The following is an 18,644-nucleotide window of genomic DNA, read 5'->3' as shown; positions in this document are numbered from 1 at the left end:
GGAGAAATAAGGGAGAAACCATTGTAGGGGTTGGCTAAAAACTGGGGATAAAATGTGATGCTGATGTGGCGCTGATGTGGCAGGAGTTAGGGAGAAATAAGGGAGAAATAAGGGAACTCCATTGGGAGTGCTCTTAACATGTCTTAAAACCCATGCATCAACAAATGAGACTCCTAATAGCGGATACCCATGTTTCTTAACATGTCTTAAAACCCATGCATCAACAAATGAGACTCCTAATAGCGGACGGAGGGATTAGTATTTAATTAGTCAGACAAGTTGTTTTATAATGAAAGCCCTTCCACTTGACTTGATTGAAAATGAAACGAAAGAAAATTACGGAAACTAAAAGAAAATTTGGAAAAATAATGAAGTTGCATTTTTACCTCTCAAACGATCTTCGATGGCAAAAATCCATCACAGATAGTGTTGAGTTTTATTCATAAACTCATTTTGCCAGTCTTGTACAAATTACAAGTCAATTCGATATCATAATTTTTGAAGCTTCGTCAATTGTACCTGCATCAATGTATATAATAAAGCAATGAATCAATATATAGTAGATTTTCATGATTAAAGAATTGAAAATAGTTTTATTTTTATCATATTAAACACGCGCATACACATGCATGTATATTAATAAAAAAAACCTTTCATATAATTTTAAAAAGTTAAATCAAATAAAAGAATCAACTCTAAATATAATAATTAGTTAATCAAAGTAAAAGATTGGTAGTGGATGATGTCCGAGTCTCAACCTAATTAATTGCTAAATTAACTATTACAGGGTTTCTCAATCGAGCAACATTATCGTATCACAATTATACACAAATATGCATCGCACTCACAATACAAAGAGAAAATAACATTGGGGAAATTGTGATATACTATCACTTTCTCGGATCCCGCGACAAAGGTTTGATCTTATTTGTACCCATATTAATAATCAAAATGACTGTTGCTGGCCCAAAATTAAAGGAGCATAAAGAATAATGAAAAGTAGTTGTGGGAGAGAAAAAAAAAGAAGACAAGAGAAATTCAAGAAAACTTTAAGTACGAAACTCAAATTTGAGAACAATGAAAAATGAAAACCATACGCGGGTCCAGCCGTCTACTAATTAAATTACGTATATATATCATGTGATTTTTTGGTATCTAGTTAATTAAAATGATCGATTGTTTTATTCTTATAAAGAGAGTTACCAAATGAGGTATACGTGTTATGCTATGACTGATTACGTTGATTTACTGAATGAATTAAAGAAAAAGCAAAGAGTGGCTTAAAAAAAGCGAAGTAATTAACCAAGAATAGGCTTTGGTGTTGGTTTTAGTATGAATCATGTGTGTATATACACAAGTTTCTCATAGTTTTAAGTTACTATGGAGTAACTGACAAAATTGCAGTTTGTACGGTATTGAAGTATTTGGAAGGAGGAATTAAGGTTGGATTGTTGTTAAATACATGAAACACACACATTCTCGGCGTGAAGTGAATCATGATGAAACGCCTCCTGCGCCTTTGCACTCCGAAAAAGCAAAACCATCCATCAAAAACTTCCCCACCTTAAATTTGACTTCCTCTCAACACTCACTCCTCCATTGCTCATGTCTCATCACTAATTCATCCACCATTTTCTAGCTAGCAGCATGGACCTCCTCCTCCCCACCACCACCACCACCATTATCATCTTCTTCTTCATCATCCTCTCCGCCACCGCCACCGCCACCACTCCTCCTCCCCAACTCCTCTCTCTCCTCTCCATCAAATCCTCCTTCAAAGACCCCCACAACACATTCCGCGACTGGGATGGCTCCACCGGCAGCTGGTGCTCCTGGTCCGGCGTCCAATGCAACCACAAAACATCCCAAGTCACCGCCCTCGACTTGTCTGGACGGAACCTCTCCGGCGCCGTGTCACCCGACATCAGACATCTGTCGCATTTGCATCACTTGAATTTGAGCAGGAATTCCCTAGATGGTCCGCTCCCAACCCCCATTTTTGAACTGCCTAATCTTCGGACGCTCGATTTGAATCACAACCTCTTCAACTCAACCTTCCCACCCGGTGTCTCCAACCTCAAATCTCTCACTTACTTCAGCGCTTACAGCAACAACTTCATCGGCCCTCTCCCCCAAGACTTCATCCACCTCCCCAATCTCGACACTCTCAACCTCGGCGGCTGCTATTTCGACGGCGCAATCCCCGCCAGTTATGGCAGGTTTCCCAATCTCAAGTATTTACACTTGCATGGGAATCTACTCACAGGCACAATTCCAATCGAATTAGGCTCACTCACTCAACTCCAGCACATGGAAATCGGGTACAACCAGTACGACGGCGGATTGCCGCCGGAAATTTCAGGTCTCTCCAGCTTACTCTATCTGAGTATCGCATCAGCAAATCTCTCCGGCAGCATCCCGCCTGAGATAGGCCGCTTGTCGAAGCTCGACACTCTGATTCTCTTCGGCAACCACCTATCGGGATCAATCCCGGAGAGCTTAGGTGAAATGGAGAGTCTGCAGCTTCTTGATTTATCGGATAATAAACTGACAGGGGAGATCCCGAGCGGAATCTCGTCACTGCTGGCGCTGAAAATTGTGTCATTAATGAACAACAATCTGACAGGCCGAGTTCCAGATGGGATTGGTGAGCTTCCGAATCTCGAGATTTTGAATCTCTGGAACAATTCTCTAACGGGAAATCTACCTCAAAAGCTAGGCTCCAACGCCAAGTTACTGCGCCTCGACGTGTCCTCCAATTCCCTGTGGGGCCCAATCCCCTCCAATCTCTGCCTCGGTAATAAGCTCCTCAGGCTCGTGCTCTTCTCTAACCACTTTACTGGTGCCATTCCTTCATCTTTACCAAACTGCACCGCGCTCTCGCGTGTAAGGATTCACGACAACAACCTCAACGGCTCGATTCCGGTGGGGTTTGGATCCTTGCCGAATCTCAGTTTCATCGAGTTAGGCAAGAATCAATTATCCGGCCCCATACCGAGAGATCTCGGCGATGCAGCGAAATTGGAGTTCTTGGATATATCAGGGAACTCGTTCGATTCTGAGCTCCCTGACAACATATGGAACTCGCCGAGATTGAATATTCTACTGGCGAGTTCCTCCAAACTGATTGGTAAAATCCCTGATTTTGTTGGGTGCAGGAGTTTCTACAGGATAGAGCTGGACGGCAACAATCTCACCGGCAGCATCCCGTGGGATATCAGCCACTGTATGAAGCTCATCAGTCTGAATCTGCGTGGGAATTCCTTAACAGGAATCATCCCATGGGAGATCTCAATCCTCCCTTCCATCACAAATGTTGATCTCTCAAACAATCTCCTCACCGGCACCATTCCTTCCAATTTCAACAACTGCACTACACTCGAAACCTTCAACGTCTCCTTCAACCTCCTCACCGGTCCCATCCCGTCCGCAGGGTTCGTCTTTCCGAGTCTCCATGCTTCTTCTTTCGCCGGAAACGAAGGGCTATGCGGCAAGGTTTTAAACAAACCTTGCCGGATAGACGGGGTCGCCTCCGGCGACGGGGAGGCAGCCCGCCACCAGCCGAAGAAGACTGCCGGAGCCATCGTGTGGATCATGGCGGCGGCGTTCGGGATAGGCCTGTTCATTCTTATCGCCGGCACGCGATGCTTCCAGGCCAAATACGGCGAGAGGTTGTCGAACCAGGAGGCGGGGCCGTGGAAGCTGACGGCGTTCCAGAGGCTGAATTTCACGGCGGAGAATGTTCTGGAGAGCCTGAAGGCGAGCGACCAGATAATCGGGGTGGGGGCGGCGGGGGCGGTGTACAAGGCGAAGATGCCGGGAGGGGAGATCATCGCGGTGAAGAAGCTGTGGGTGAAGAACAAGGAGGCGGTGAGGAAGAGGCGGGACGGAGGCGGGGTGCTGGCGGAGGTGGAGGTGCTGGGGAATGTGAGGCATCGGAACATCGTGCGGCTGCTGGGCTGCTGCACCAACAACCAGTGCACGATGCTGCTGTATGAATACATGCCTAATGGGAGCCTCGACGATCTGCTGCATGGGAAGGAGACGTTGGCGGCGGATTGGTTCACCAGATACAAGGTTGCTTTGGGGGTGGCTCAGGGGATATGCTACCTTCACCACGACTGCGATCCGGTCATCGTGCACCGTGACTTGAAGCCTAGTAACATACTGCTGGACGCCGAGATGGAGGCGCGTGTGGCCGATTTCGGCGTCGCCAAGTTGATTCAGAGCGATGAGTCTATGTCCGTTATTGCTGGATCATACGGCTATATTGCCCCCGGTATGCTCTCTCTCTCACTCAACTCTCTGTGTTAAAAAAATAAAACTATCATGAGTTTGTTTCAATGAATATTTTGAATCTGATTATTTATCTAGCAATAGCATCAAGTTTAATCTTCTGGAATAAGAGGCTTGATTTATCATTGTTCAATCATAAGGCTTCTAATATGTTTATTAATAGTACTCCTGTTGAGCTCAGTTATCTGTACAACTGGGTTGAGATATATATGTGCATATGCAACTAGAGACGAGAATGAGGGTGAACATGCAGAATATATCTATTTCTCTCTTTTTAGTGATATGGGGTGGTGGGGTTTTTGCTAGTTTGTTATTGGTTTGAATTTGATCTATACTATAATAATGTCAAGGCATGATGGGTTAAGTTCGTTGTGTAGGGTGACGATAGAGAATGTGCGTGTCATTTCATGCGACTTTTAACTATAGATGAATAGTGGCGCTTGTCTACAAATACTCATGCTCTTCATCATTACTTCATTCAATAATTATATTCGGAATGCAACAACATCAAGCTTTTGTTTTTAAAAAAAGAACAATATCAAACTTTAGAGAGATAAATTAATATATTTTCACATTAGGCACGGGCATGATTCTATTACTTTAATATTCAAACTTACACCTAGAGGTGTAATGTAATACTCATAAGGTAAGGCGCCCCACCACCAATTAGATAGGGTGATAGCAGAGTAAGAAGCAAGCATTTCTTTAATATTCACCTCTTTGTCGCCGTGATTTGCTACTGTTTCGGTGCATACCCCACTTTTAGCATGGAGTAAGTGCTGTTCCTTTATTTTTCACTTTTTTCATTATACTTTTGACCCACCAATATTTGTTTTGTTTATATATTTATCTTTATTTTGTGTGCAGAATATGCTTACACATTACAAGTGGATGAGAAAAGTGATATTTACAGCTATGGAGTGGTGCTGATGGAAATATTAACCGGAAAGAGGTCGGTTGAATCAGAATTTGGCGATGGGAATTGTATAGTTGACTGGATAAAATCAAAGATTAGGATGAAAAGTGATGTAAAAGATGTGTTTGACAAAAATGCTGGTGCATCTTGTGCTTCTGTGAGGGAGGAAATGACGCTAGTGCTTAGGGTTGCATTGCTGTGCACTAGCCGCAATCCAGCTGACCGGCCCTCGATGAGGGATGTCGTCTCCATGTTGCAAGAGGCCAAGCCCAAGCGGAAACTGCCCGAGAATGGTGTTGGTGATGTGGTTCTGGATTTTTCGGAGACCAAGTACTAGAATCATTATATTTTTATATTTGTGTGTTTGTAAAGTTTTGTGATTTTTTGCAAGATTATTTTGCATTTTGAGTAGAATTGTGGGGATGGTATAGAAGAAGAAATTCTCTGGTGTTTGAATTTCATCAATGAAATGTTACCACTAATATTATGGTTCTAGGAATCCTTTTAATTAAAGCCCAAATAATATTTGACCCAAGCAAAGAAAGAGCAAATCGCGAAGTTTAGGCCTAATATAAATAATGACTTGCAACTTATTATTGCCATTCTCAATTATTAATTTTCATGTGTTATAAACTTATATATAGTGGTTGTAAAGTAAAGTTTAAACAACTAACCAAATCTACAAAATAGTAGTACTACTAGTATATGAGTTTATCAATCTCCATATTATCAAAGTTTCGTTCTCCTTCATGTTTATTCTAATTCTTTTACAAATTAAATCAACTAGTTCATCATATGAAAAATTTACGTCCAATGTTAAAAAACTGGTTCACACACAATACTCGCAAGGCCTTTGAACTATTTTACCACTCCAAAGTTATCATCACACACCCAATTTATTCGTGCAATAAGTTTGAAAAAGGTTAGTTCAAATTTCAAAATTAAAATCAAAATTTTCAAAATCCTCATTTTACAATATGTTTATACCATATAGTAAAAAATTTCAAGCCGGTAGCATTAAACAATTGGGGTATATATATTGCACAAATACAAGAGATACCAGAAAATCGTCAACCACGCTAAATATTGACGTGAGTTTATGTTTAGTTCGAGAAATTTGGAATAAAATTATTCATATATTTGTAAATGCATGTTTTATGTTTATTTGCATACGGATCCGTAGAATGCATTTTCACCATTTTTTGTAAAAAGATACATTCCTATATTAGAAACCTATAGTACTATATTTTCGATCTAATTAAGAATTTTGCCCATACTAATCCGTTCCAAAGCAAAGAACACCTTATTATAGCAATATATCGTCCAAATTTGCAACAACCAGATTTTAGAATTAAAAATATGCCGATATTTTTCCAATATAATATCAATATTATATTAATTTTTTAATATTGTTCGTATATGTGTGTGATTTTTTTTAATACTGTGGAAATTTATTCTTTCGGTAATGTTAATCAATAAAACTGGTGAGAAATCGAACACGATAAAATGTCAGCATTATGAAAAAATACAATATATTATTTTCTCAAATGTTTAGTTTTTAATATAGTGGTTTTAATTTATTCCCAAAGACTAATCGTCACTTTTGTCGATACACTTGAATTAAGAGTACATTTATAAAGGTAGATATAAAATCCGAAATTCACTGACATTTTCCCTTCCCGCAAAAACGTAGAAAGAGAAAAATAGATTTCACAGATTCTGCTTGTTATCAGACGCCTTCAAATCATCGTCCCTAATTCGTATGACTATTCAATTTCTGTTGAATTTGGGTTTAGTTTAACTACGCATATTTCTTTATGCATCTCGATTCATTACAATTTCATTTTGTTTCTTCCTTTTGCCTTAATCGTGTATGATTATAATTTAGTCAACGATTTCCGGTCTGAAGTTTGATTTTTGATGAGGTAAATTGCGCAGCTTACAGTTCAATCTGTAGGGCTAGGTCGGTTTCTCATTTTGGAAAGGTTTCTAATTATAGGAATCGAATGTCTTTTTGGAACGAATTGCGTCAAATTTGAGCAATTGTAATAAACAAAAAAAAGACAGAAAAAGGAGGGTTAAATCGCGAGTGCATACATACGAAATTCCTCGATTGTGTGCTTGTATGAATGTGGATTTTGTTCTTCATATTTCTGTTATTTGTTAAAAAGTAAAGGCTGTGCCCCATTTGTGTTATTCTTCCTGCTCTTGTTTTAGCAATTGTTTCTTGATGTGCTCCTTTTTCCTGATTTATAGTTGTTAGACGTTGGGCGTGTCTTGTACTGGAAAATCCACACAATTGTATGTTGTTTTATGGTCATCTGGTTTCCCAACAAAAGAAGTTAATAAATAATAAGAATTTGCAAGAACGTGTGCCCGAGTCCTAGCTGACAAAACTCCAATCTATTGACTGCATCTGTTGAATATTGTGTTACTTGTGTATGCATGTGGCATGTCTCTCAGTTGATGGCGTGTATGGAAGGTTGTCTTCTCATTGATATAAGAGTTAGACTGGACATTGGTTGAGAAATCTGTTTACTTCAATTGGCATAAGTTCTTGTCGATTTTTCATAAGTGCATTGTCATTAACAGATTTTTAATAAAATCATTTGTGTATTCTTGACTTTTGTAGGCCTTCCTGATGTTTTTTTAATTTTTATCTGATCCTGTCTTATGGTATTTCTTTTTTTCCAGGACGTACTTTTGGAGCCGTATAAACCCTGATAATTTTGAGGAGTGTTTCTGAAACTAGTTAAAGCTGTATCTGTTTCTCTCCAGTGAAATTTCAGGATTGTTTTTGCGGGCAAAGGACAATGCTAAGATTGCTCTCATGAAAATTTTGGATACTGGATTTGGTGGAACAACTTCTCATATTTATGATGGGTGTCAACTTCTTATTCGTTTCTGCTGTCTGTACCATTCTGAGCGTAGTTGGCATTCAGTATTGGACAGAAATCTCACTTGCAAAGAATCAATCAGATGTTTTGATTGCAAATGATCTTATTAATTCAGAAAATGCAACCCATACTCTTGAGCATCTATTTGGTTCATACACGACCCTTATGTTGGTTTCCAGTTTGGCATTTAATGTCACCATCTTGGTAATCTTAGGCCTAAAAGTAAGTTTCTTCTTCTTTATGAACTCACTTTGATATGTTTAAGCTTCCTGTGTGGAAACATCTTACTCTTTGTTATGCCAAAATTGTGGAAGATGTTCTGCAGTAGTATCATTAACATTATTAATCTATTTGACAAAGGGTTGACTCCTGAGAATTTTAGTTACTTTTACTCATATTATATTATGCTAACATTCACTGATATGTAGTTATCACTTCTTAAGTATGTTCTGACTCAGTGCAAGGTAACAGTCGTGGTGACTTAAATTAAGCTTAGATTGGAATAGCTGCCAAATTATTTAGTTAACGATCAATATTGTGGTGTTTTATTAGCATGTTTCTACAGAATACTTGAGTAGTCTTGCCACATTATCCCAACTTAATGCATATTGATCTGGGTTTCTTGGAAGGCCATAATCTCTCTGCTCAGATTGATGGTTTCAATCATGACGATATCTGTTTGGCAAGCAAAACTTGACTTACTTCTCAAAAGTTATAATCTTTCCTTTTTCTTTTAATGCAGACAATATTCTTTTCGGAGCTGTATACATCTGAAATCCGAAAAATGCTTGAAAAGCTTGTGAATTACATCATCTACAAGGTTTAATCTTTATTCAAATTATGACATTGTATACTTGCAGCAATAGATGCATATAATGCAACTTGAAATATCTGATTATAAAGTGCCTGAGGTTATATCATCAATCTTTTTGTTGGGGAAGTGGTGCAATTTTTACTATTATTTTCATGGAAAGGGGTTATATAAGCACGTGTGTAAGTTGTTGAACTGATGAGCAAAATACTTATCCAATGAGGATCTAGTGATGCATGCATCAAGATTTGCTTTGCTTGTTTTGTTAAAAGAGTTGTGATTATTCAGCTTTTGACAGGGGACTTTTCTTCCGTTGGTAGTCCCACCAACAATATTTCAATTAGGTCTATGGTCAACTTGGCTAGCCATGCTTTGCTTCTTAAAGGTACGCATTACAAGAAAACGAGATAATTAGCCTAACATGATGGCATATGCACAGCTGATCTAATATTTACTAATTATGCAGATGTTTCAAGCTTTAGCTAGGGATCGACTTGAACGCTTGAATGCTTCTCCTTCTGTCACGTCGTGGACATACTTCCGTGTATATTCTGCTTTGTTGCTTGTTTTCTCAGTTGACTTGCTCTGGTACTTCCTACACACCTTATGTGTGATTATATCATATATGCTGTGGTTTCCCTCTCTTTGCAAGCACTAGTTGATTATTTTGAATTTTATATTGAGTTGAAGTACATAAAAATAATTGCTCAGTGATTTTTTTTCTAGATATAGATGACTGTCAGATACTGAAAACTCTCCAATAAATCCACATGATCCACTCAGATTTGCCAAGACATTTATCATCCTGTGTATTTCTTTCGCCCATGTGTAAGAAATAAACAGTATGAGTTGTTTGCTACATTCGGTACCTAAGTGAAGGGCTATAGCAATGTGAAGGATACCTGATTTTGTTTGCCCACATGGCTTGTATGGAATTCTGAATTCTAAACAATTGGGAGAAGACTTCTGAGATTATTTTTTGTTACTGTATATTTAAAAACCTTTGAACTTCATGTTTACGCTACTTTACGGTTTCTGTGATGTTTTTACCTGAAATGTTTGCATCGGTCTATTTTTGCAGGATATTGCTATGTCTGAGAATATACAGTACAATGACTTCATCAATATTTTTGTTGTTATTTTTTGAGCCTTCTAGCATAGCTTTTGAGACACTACAGGTATTGTTACCTTTTATGTTGGACTAAAACAAGCATAATATGGTGAACCAATTGGGTCTGACAGTTTGGCAATTCCTTCTACAGGCCATTGTGGTCCATGGGTTTCAGTTGCTTGATATATGGATGCATCACTCAGCAGGAGATGCATCAAATTTCCGATTATCTGAAATATTCAATATGTTTTCAGCAGGTATTCTGCTAATAATTTTGTTTTTGTAAAACAGGATAGGATAAGTGTGATCATATTTGAATGACCTCCATCTAGTAGAAATTATGGCCGGTGTGATATATTTATTTGTTATCGTATTCAGATCAGATAGATGTGCTGAAATAGAAAAATCAAATATAATCTAGCAGGTTTGAGATTCATTGGGTGCTCTTAGATGGAAAATGTGTGATTTTGTTTTTCTGTTATAGTAAATGATAATGAAGCTGATTATTACTAATCAGATAGGAATGATTACTAAACATGAATGATAAAATACAATCGGATTCAGAAGAGATAACTCTACTTCCCAAGTGCAATAGGCGCCATTCTCCAAAGTTATAGAAATTCTAGATGAGCTGACTTTATATGCCTAAGTTGAGCCCAAAAAACCCCTCACTCCTTTGACTGAAGTAGGAATTGGCAAACGTAGAATAGCAACACCTTGGATAGATCTATCTGCAAACCTTTGATAGAAACAAGTATTCCACCACTGTCTGTGTTGGGAAATAAACACAAATCATATAACGAATATAAAAGACGAAACACAAGAAATTGTTTACCCAGTTCGATATGATGTGTATCTACGTGAGGGGGCGATGACAATCCAGGAATTTTCACTATACAATTTTCGGATACAAGATACAATGGAAGAGCAGATTGTAAAGGCAAAAATAATGAACGCTGGCTAATCCTGGTCAAGATAGGAATGGGCCTAAAATATAATTCTACCGCAGCTCAATTTTTTGCCGCCGTCGGGGATTAGTTCACTTCCTTTCACGCTCCATACTCAACACTCTGCTCCTATAAACATTTCTGTAGACTAACAACACAAGAGTGTGCCTGCAAAAGGGACATAACTATCCCTAACCAGCCATGTTCTGCTGCCACTCAATACCTGCTATACATCAAAATACCATCAAAGTAAAAGAACATAAGTTTCAGTGCTGACAGGTGCATTGGTCAGTGACTCACAGGCTCACAGTCCATGACTGAAATAACTAACTCAACTAAGAAAAAAAAAACTATATGCCCAGTCCATGAATCAAGTGCGTAACATTTTCTGTAAAGCTACTCCAAGTTCCATAATTGTATTTTTCATTTAGCATTACTATGAATATTTAATAATGAGTTGAAATAATTTGAGCCCTCGAGGTTTATTGAAGTATTTCTTTGGGTATTATTGATTTCTTAGGTTCATTGGGGGAATGGAAGGGCATGCTTATCCGGAATTTGGGATTTTTCCTTGACATGATGACGTTGCTAACGGCTCTTGCTCACTACCTATATATTTGGTGGCTTCATGGCATGGCATTTCATCTTATAGATGTGGTCCTTTTCCTAAATATTCGTGCAAGTTCTCTAGTCTCCCTTTTATGGTCTTAAAGTGCATTTATGATGTTGTCATATTGTATGTGTAACTCTGGTTTCCCCTTGCTGGTTTGTACTTATTTTGAATATTGATCATACTTTACAGGCCCTTTTAAGTGCTATTGTGAAGCGTTTAAAAGGGTTCGTCAAACTGCGAATGGCTTTGGGAACCCTTCATGGGGCACTTCCTGATGCTACATCTGAAGAGCTCAAAGCATATGATGATGAGTGCGCAATTTGTAGGGTAATGCTCACTTATATTTTCTGGCTACAAATTTCAATTGTTTCACAGTGTATATAAACCTGCGAGTATTCCAATAATCACAGGAACCGATGGCAAAAGCTAAGAGGCTGTCATGTAATCATTTATTCCATCTTGCATGTTTGAGATCTTGGTAAGTTTGATATGTAATTTCTGAAGACACCTTCTTGCAGTTGTTGTAGCTGTGAGAAGTATCATTTGATTGATGTGTCAGCGCAGGTTGGATCAATGTTTAAATGAGAGCTACTCATGCCCCACTTGTCGGAAGCCACTCTTTACAAGCAGATCTGAAAGTAGTGTGAATCCAAATGCTGCAGATTTGTCTAGGGATGAGCAACTTGCTCATCAGATTAGTACTGCACTCAATGGGCCAGATCTTCCCGGTCATAACATGCACCGTGGAGTCTTTCCCAACCAGGCACAGAATGTAGAAATGAGTGATTGGAGGTCTTAATCCCTTCTTGATTTCTAATAGATCACGGATATTTGGATAGGGCTTTCTTTCATATAAGTAAAAAAAGAAACCTCTTTGTAGTGGCATCTTGGTTATAATTATGGTGATTGCTGATTAGGATGAATTCTCTTACCGTCCCATGTTTATATGTGAGAACTGAATTTTCTAAGTTACATCTTACTTCAAGATTGTGAAAGGTTCACTGGTGATGAGACTTTACTAGTGATTGATGTATTTGGTCTGATTGCACTCTTTTCTTTTCTTCTTTCTTGTTTGATTGTTAAAATATGACCTACTTGTTCTGGGCTCTACTCTCTTCCAGTGCTTAGCTATTCTTCTAGCTTTCTTTATTTCCTGAATTTCAGAAGCAATGATGCAATTCTTTTCTTTTCATTTTTCCCTTGTAGGAGGACTGGTGTTAATTTAAGTTGGTTGGGGTTAGATGGAGCTGGCCCATCTGGATTAAATCGTGTTCAGATGTTAATGAGGCAACTTGATGTTGGAGAAACATACGCACAGAGTACGCTTCAAGATGCTGCGTGGAGTCTGTTTCCTCCAAACCCATCTCAGACCAGTACCTCCAGATCAGCTATCCCTCCTGCTGCCTCAACAAGATATCCTGGAGGCACTAGTGGTTTGCATATTAGGTCAACATCTACTGCTGCCAACACCAACCTAGAAAACATAATTACAATGGCCGAAGCAGTTAGAGAAGTGCTGCCACATGTTCCAGACGATGTAATCTTTCAGGTACAGTTACACTGAATGATGCTCTGCTTATTTGTAACAATTATAGAAACCCATTATCTGTTTATCTAGATATATATTAAGTCCTTTAGCTAGCTTGCAGATCTGATCATCACTAAATCCTTTTCTCTCTTTTTTACTTCCCCTTCCTATCGCATTGTAAAGAGTCTAAAGACGACTTAAACTGCTGGAATCTCGGAGTATTTCTTATGGGAACGTATCTGATTTAGCCACTGAAACATGCAGGATTTGCAGCTGACAAATTCTGCGATGACCACTGTGAATAATCTTTTGCAAATGTGATGGAAGTGGCGATACTCTTCTCCAGTGATTTTTTAACAGTGCAGGCTGAAGCGGGTTGAAGCTCGGAATGCACATGATTATAAGGTTTGTGCAGTAGAAGCTCCCCCCTTTTGTACAGCAGCAACACACTTAAACATCCTTGAGAAACGTGCAAATAATTAATTTTGTTAGGAGAATAAATCCAATTTCAGTCTAACTGAATGGATGAAAGAAGGAAAGGGCTGTGTGTATCTCTTTGTAGTTGTGATTTTTTGTTAATTTTACTTCTTTTGCGGAATGTTGTTGTCTTTCTACTATATACCTCTTTGATGTTAATTTCATGAAATGTGCAACTTCTCCGTCTATATCTTAAAAGTTACTCCATTTCTTTAATCTCCGAGCATATCTCCGTTCACTCTTGCCTATATTTTCTTTCCAACTATATGTACTCTCTCCATCCCAAGATAAGTGAGACATATTACTTTTTTGGATGTCTCGCTATAAGTGAGTCATTTTCCTTTTCGGTAAAAAATCTTCTCTCTTACTTTATTCTCTAACTATTTTATTCTCTCTTCACTCATCTACTTTTCTCTCTCCACTTTAACTATTTAAATATTAATCAATCATATGCTTAAAAGAAACATTTCACTTGTCTTGGGACGGAGGGAGTTGTACTAAGTTTACCCATATAAATGTGCAATAACGTCTCGCCAGAAAAGTGTAGTAGATCAATTATTTGATTACCTTATTATGTTATGGGAGTTTTGCCACGGTTTGATAGGTTGATAAATGATAAACACTGGTTATTTTTCTGTCGTAATTGCTTCAAATTGCTTATTTGGGCTTTAGATTACTCATTGAAACTATGATATCCAGTAAGCATGAGTTTTGCTTGGAAGTGACACAAATTTTAATACTGTAATAAATAATGGAGAGTATTGTGAATATAGAATGACCCTTTATAATATTTCATTCATCTGTAAAAAATACTCATAGTACTAAAAACTTTTGAAAGGATATCAATTTTATTGCACAATTAGTAATATAAGAAAAATAGAAAGAAATATTGTTAGTAGAGAATGAGTTGCCTTTAACCAAATTTTCTAAAATAAAAGGTGCATAATTTTGAAAGATTGACTAAAGTAAAAATAATTTTTAATCTCTTATATTTGTCCCAACTTCTGTTTTCAGGCATACATAAATATTGTTAAATTTGATTAACGGCGTGCGTAATTGGGACGTGTGTACTAAAATTAGGGAAGCCATTATAGCGTACGTCTGTACTAAAATTAGAGAAGCCATTATAAATTGGGAATTTCTTTTTTTGCAACTAATTTACCCAATTCATGCAACATTGCACTGAAACAGCTGTTAAAGAAATTTTTTACCGTTTCTAATTTCTATGTATATACATATATAGAGTGTAGGATGATTGATGCTCATCTCTGACGTACGAATTTTTTACTAGCTGTATTCGGCCATCTCGAAAAATGAGCAGATTCCGGCGATTCGACATCGTGGGCCGCCGCAGACCTTCCTACTTGATCGAACAAACCATCTTTTCCCCTCCAAAGACTCTCTTCCTCGACTCTCCTTCTCCTTGCTTCCCTGCATTTCCCATTCCCGAAGACGTGCTTCCATTTCACACTTCTCCCCCCTTTTTCTTCGATGAATTCGACGCCGTCACTGAATTGATCCAGATCGAAACAGCTCCCTTCCGCCGGGTCGGGCTCGGCGAGCTGCAGCTGCAGGCGCTATTCGACCGCGTCTCCGATTTGGAGTTGGGATTCGAGCGGCTACAGAGGGAGAAGAAGAAGAAGAAGGAGTTGGAGGAGAAGTACTCTTGGACGGCTGAGATAGGGACTGCGGAGAAGCACAGGAAGTACAAATGGAGTACCGAGATCAAGGGCGGCGAAGATGAGAAGAAAACCTACAAATGGACGGCTCAGATTAAAGGAGAGGGCAGCCCTGTCGAGCGGACTTACACCGTTGAGGTCTCCAGCGGCAAGCCGAAGAAAAACAAAGTGAAGAAGGAGAATGCTAAATCAGATCCTCGTCCTATTCAGATTGAAGAGCCCTCTGATCATGGCGCCATTGTCTTGAGACAGGTCCTGTTTTGTTTTATGATTACTAAATCAATTTCAAAAATTATACAAGTTTATAGAACGCCTTTGTTAGTATAATTGTAGGTTTTTGCTTTTAGGATTACCATTAAGCTGGATATCAAATACTCCATTTGTTTGACTTTGGTTCATTGCTAACAGTTATCTAAAGCATTGGATTCAATGTGATTAATGATATGAAAACGTTCTTGAAGCATTTTGAACTGAAGCTTGGGACTGCTAAAATCTTATGAATATTTACTGATGCGGTTTGAAGAAAATGTGTATACCCTTAGATGTTAGTGTTAGATAACAAATTGACCATTAGAGTTCTTCATGCTGAGTGAAACTGCTCTTGCCTGGATATTGCAATGTGAGCATTTAGCTCTAGTTGTGATTTTGAGGGAAAAAGGGGATTATTATGTGGGTTTGTGTAACCCTGTCCTAATATTGTAGCTGTGGTTTGACAAGTTTGTTTTGAAGTGATTCATCGAAAGGGTGAGTGCGTTGCTCTCTCAGAAATGCGGGTTAGGAGTTAGTGGTCTCCCATTGGTGCTTTAGGATAATAGACATCCCAAGAAGGAGAATGTAAATGTGGTTCAGAGGGAAATGTGTTTGTTAGTTGTAATTTCCGCACATTGTGTCCGTTTATTTTAACTTGAGATGCTAGTCTTTATGGGAGGTTGTTCTGATAGTATGAAGTACTTGTGATTTTGGATATCAGTATTGCATTTGGTGAATTCCTTTTGAGCTATCTTTCTATATGTATTACTGACAATCAGCTTATATTTGTCTTGATGTTTTCTTAACTAATGGTAATAGGCTTTCACTAAGAGGCCACAGAAGAAAAAGGGAAAGACTAAAGAGTTATCCCCACTAGACGCAGCTGCATTAATTCAGATGAGTTTCCGAGCTTATCTTATCCGTAGGTCTCAGGCTCTGCGTGCACTTCGGGAGCTGGCAATTGCTAAGAACAAGTTGAAGGAGCTCAGGGGTCTGTTCAACAATTTCTCATATCGTCGCCTTCTTTCCCGTGCTCCAGAAGAGTGTCAAAGGTTCTCTGAGAAGATCATTGTTCTGCTTCTCACTGTCGATGCCATTGAGGTAGCAAAAGATTGTCATATTTGTTATTCTTCCTTGTCGAATTCCGAGTTTATCTTTCTTTTATAATCATGGACTGTTACCTGTTGTCTCAATAGAAAAAATATCCACTCATTTGCTTATAGTTTTGCCAACCAATGGGAGTCATAAGAAATAACAACACATGAAATACAAACCTGGTTGAATTTCTGGTGTTTGAGGATTTATCGTAGAAGTGACTATGTTCTCTATCCAGCTCATTGTTGGAGCAATCTTTTATACTCCATGTTTGTTGTCTATCCTCTTTGCAGGGTGCAGATTTGATGGTTCGAAGTGCAAAAAAATCAATGGTGGACGAGCTGGAAGCAATGCTGGATGTTGTGGACCCTCAACCTGGAGGAAAATCGTCGTTTGTGAGGAGAACTTTTGATATGCCTGACAGTGTGATCAACAAGGAACTTGCTGCAGGGGTTGCAAAGGTGGTTGAAATGCTTGATGAGGAGGAGTCCACTGCTTCGTGAATATCATGCATCAATTCCAAATATCTGGAGTAATAATTTGGTGTTCAGCTTTGACCGGATGTTGTAACTTTGTATCTGTAATACTACCATCTATCTATCACCTAGCTCTTTCAGCTAGGCAGTTTCCCTGTTCTTCAGCACTTATTTTCGTGTTTCGAACATGAGAGTTTCTTCATCTATTGAAAGAATCAAACTAAGTCTGTTTATGTTCATCGCCTATACACACTTCACATTCACATGCATGCTGTCTTATTTTTTCATTTTGGTTTGTTTACCAAATGAAAAATGTTCCCTTTGTTTTGAGCAATTACAACCTTTTGCATTTCACGACACACCTCCAGTCTCCAGACTCCAGTTTATGTTATGGTTTCCTGGAAATTAGAATAAGTATCTTTTTTAGCGCTAGAAAACGAGGTCATTATAAAATCGAATTGTTTCATTTTTTAAGTGATGTTTTATAATGATATTTTATTGGTAGATTTTTGGTATAAATGAAAATAGTATTGTTACTTCCGAATATGGTTCCGATGACTTTTAACCTTAGAAGATTGAAGGTATCATTATCAGTATATGGGAATACGGGTATCCACGGATACTCGACCCAAAAAAATCGGGTATCCAAACCCGAAAATCATCAAAATGTCTATCCAAAACCGCCCCGATATATTTTCGGGTACTCCAATACCCACCCCGGGTATCCACATCCGACGTATCAGGTATCCAAATATCCGACTCTTTACATGTGTTAATAATTAATTAAAAAATTAAATTTTATATATTAATAGAAATATAGAAATATCTAAATCGACTAATATCTTTAATGTTTCATTTATTTTGTACTAGTATAAAACTAAAAAAAATGGATCACTTTTATTTTAAAGTATAAGATTATATTTAATGCAAAATGGCTAAACCTAATTTAAAATATGCTTTAAATAATAAATTGGATATTTAGGTAATACTCGATACCCATTCGGTTTATCCAATACCCGATTTATCTTATATTTCAATACTCAATCCCATAAAATTGGATATTGAGTATCCAAATTCGGCGGATATCGGGTCGGGTATGGGTAAATCCAATACCCGATATCCGTATTCTCACCCCTAAGTATCAATATAAAAAAGGGATATTTGACATTTATTTGATTTTATCATAATTTTTCGTTGTTTTCTCGTTAATCTAATTATTTTCATTTTTCAAGTTTTTGCAATTATGCCACAATGGTCAAAAACGAAACGCATGTCACTGAAATATCACATTGTATTTAATAAATTGACATTATTTATAAGAAACTCAAAATTGAATGACATAGTCTTTTCCAAAATAATACCTCCTTTGGTTCTTAAAAATAAAAACTTTTGAACGATACGAGTTTTAATGCAAATATAGTAAATCAAAAGATACTACTAGTAAAGTTTCAATTTTTTAAGAAATTGACTAAGAATTTTTTTTTATAGGAGTAATATGGAAGGAGTACTAATATTTTATCATAGTATTATATTTAATTGTTTTGTAATT

General features: G+C 37.9%; 3 protein-coding genes across 4 annotated transcripts; all 3 read left to right on the top strand.

The window, feature by feature from the left end:
* Positions 1-1,493: 1,493 nt before the first annotated feature.
* PXY (Leucine-rich repeat protein kinase family protein) lies at positions 1,494-5,707 on the top strand. Its single transcript, XM_048105068.2, has 2 exons — positions 1,494-4,279; positions 5,164-5,707. Exons 1-2 carry the CDS (start codon positions 1,648-1,650, stop codon positions 5,547-5,549), a joined length of 3,018 nt encoding a protein of 1,005 aa, XP_047961025.2. The 5' UTR covers positions 1,494-1,647; the 3' UTR covers positions 5,550-5,707.
* Positions 5,708-6,849: 1,142 nt separating this feature from the next.
* Positions 6,850-13,784, top strand: LOC125207252 (E3 ubiquitin protein ligase RIN2-like). 2 transcript variants are annotated; one of them, XM_048106516.2, is made up of 13 exons: positions 6,850-6,972; positions 7,907-8,331; positions 8,852-8,929; positions 9,219-9,305; positions 9,387-9,508; positions 10,002-10,098; positions 10,183-10,288; positions 11,499-11,656; positions 11,781-11,918; positions 12,002-12,069; positions 12,156-12,383; positions 12,798-13,140; positions 13,384-13,784. In XM_048106516.2, the coding sequence occupies exons 2-13, from the start codon at positions 8,089-8,091 to the stop codon at positions 13,438-13,440; spliced, it is 1,725 nt and encodes a 574-aa protein (XP_047962473.2). In that variant the 5' UTR covers positions 6,850-6,972; positions 7,907-8,088; the 3' UTR covers positions 13,441-13,784. The 2 variants fall into 2 exon arrangements, with proteins under 2 accessions (XP_047962473.2, XP_047962472.2); XM_048106515.2 differs by lacking the exon at positions 6,850-6,972 and adding an exon at positions 6,996-7,137.
* A 1,060-nt stretch (positions 13,785-14,844) lies between these two features.
* Positions 14,845-17,328, top strand: LOC125207729 (uncharacterized). The gene is made up of 3 exons (XM_048107195.2): positions 14,845-15,527; positions 16,344-16,625; positions 16,913-17,328. The coding sequence occupies exons 1-3, from the start codon at positions 14,910-14,912 to the stop codon at positions 17,120-17,122; spliced, it is 1,110 nt and encodes a 369-aa protein (XP_047963152.1). The 5' UTR covers positions 14,845-14,909; the 3' UTR covers positions 17,123-17,328.
* The last annotated feature ends 1,316 nt before the right edge of the window (positions 17,329-18,644 follow it).

Source organism: Salvia hispanica, chromosome 6 (assembly GCF_029641045.1).
Source record: "Salvia hispanica isolate PSC_SH4W2 chromosome 6, Shi_PSC_v1, whole genome shotgun sequence".
NCBI lineage: Eukaryota > Viridiplantae > Streptophyta > Magnoliopsida > Lamiales > Lamiaceae > Salvia > Salvia hispanica.
The sequence above is the reverse complement of the archived record's forward strand: the minus strand, read 5'-3'. Positions and strand labels throughout refer to the sequence as shown.

Excerpts from the sequence above, each read along its gene's own strand:
- PXY (XM_048105068.2), top strand. The coding sequence starts at position 1,648 with ATGGACCTCCTCCTCCCCACCACCACCACCACCATTATCATCTTCTTC. Across the intron at positions 4,280-5,163 it reads ATACGGCTATATTGCCCCCG|AATATGCTTACACATTACAA; the intron begins GTATGCTCTCTC and ends TTTTGTGTGCAG.
- LOC125207252 (XM_048106516.2), top strand. The coding sequence starts at position 8,089 with ATGATGGGTGTCAACTTCTTATTCGTTTCTGCTGTCTGTACCATTCTG. Across the intron at positions 10,099-10,182 it reads TAGCTTTTGAGACACTACAG|GCCATTGTGGTCCATGGGTT; the intron begins GTATTGTTACCT and ends TTCCTTCTACAG. Across the intron at positions 13,141-13,383 it reads CAGACGATGTAATCTTTCAG|GATTTGCAGCTGACAAATTC; the intron begins GTACAGTTACAC and ends TGAAACATGCAG.
- LOC125207729 (XM_048107195.2), top strand. The coding sequence starts at position 14,910 with ATGAGCAGATTCCGGCGATTCGACATCGTGGGCCGCCGCAGACCTTCC. Across the intron at positions 15,528-16,343 it reads GCGCCATTGTCTTGAGACAG|GCTTTCACTAAGAGGCCACA; the intron begins GTCCTGTTTTGT and ends TAATGGTAATAG. Across the intron at positions 16,626-16,912 it reads TCACTGTCGATGCCATTGAG|GGTGCAGATTTGATGGTTCG; the intron begins GTAGCAAAAGAT and ends TCCTCTTTGCAG.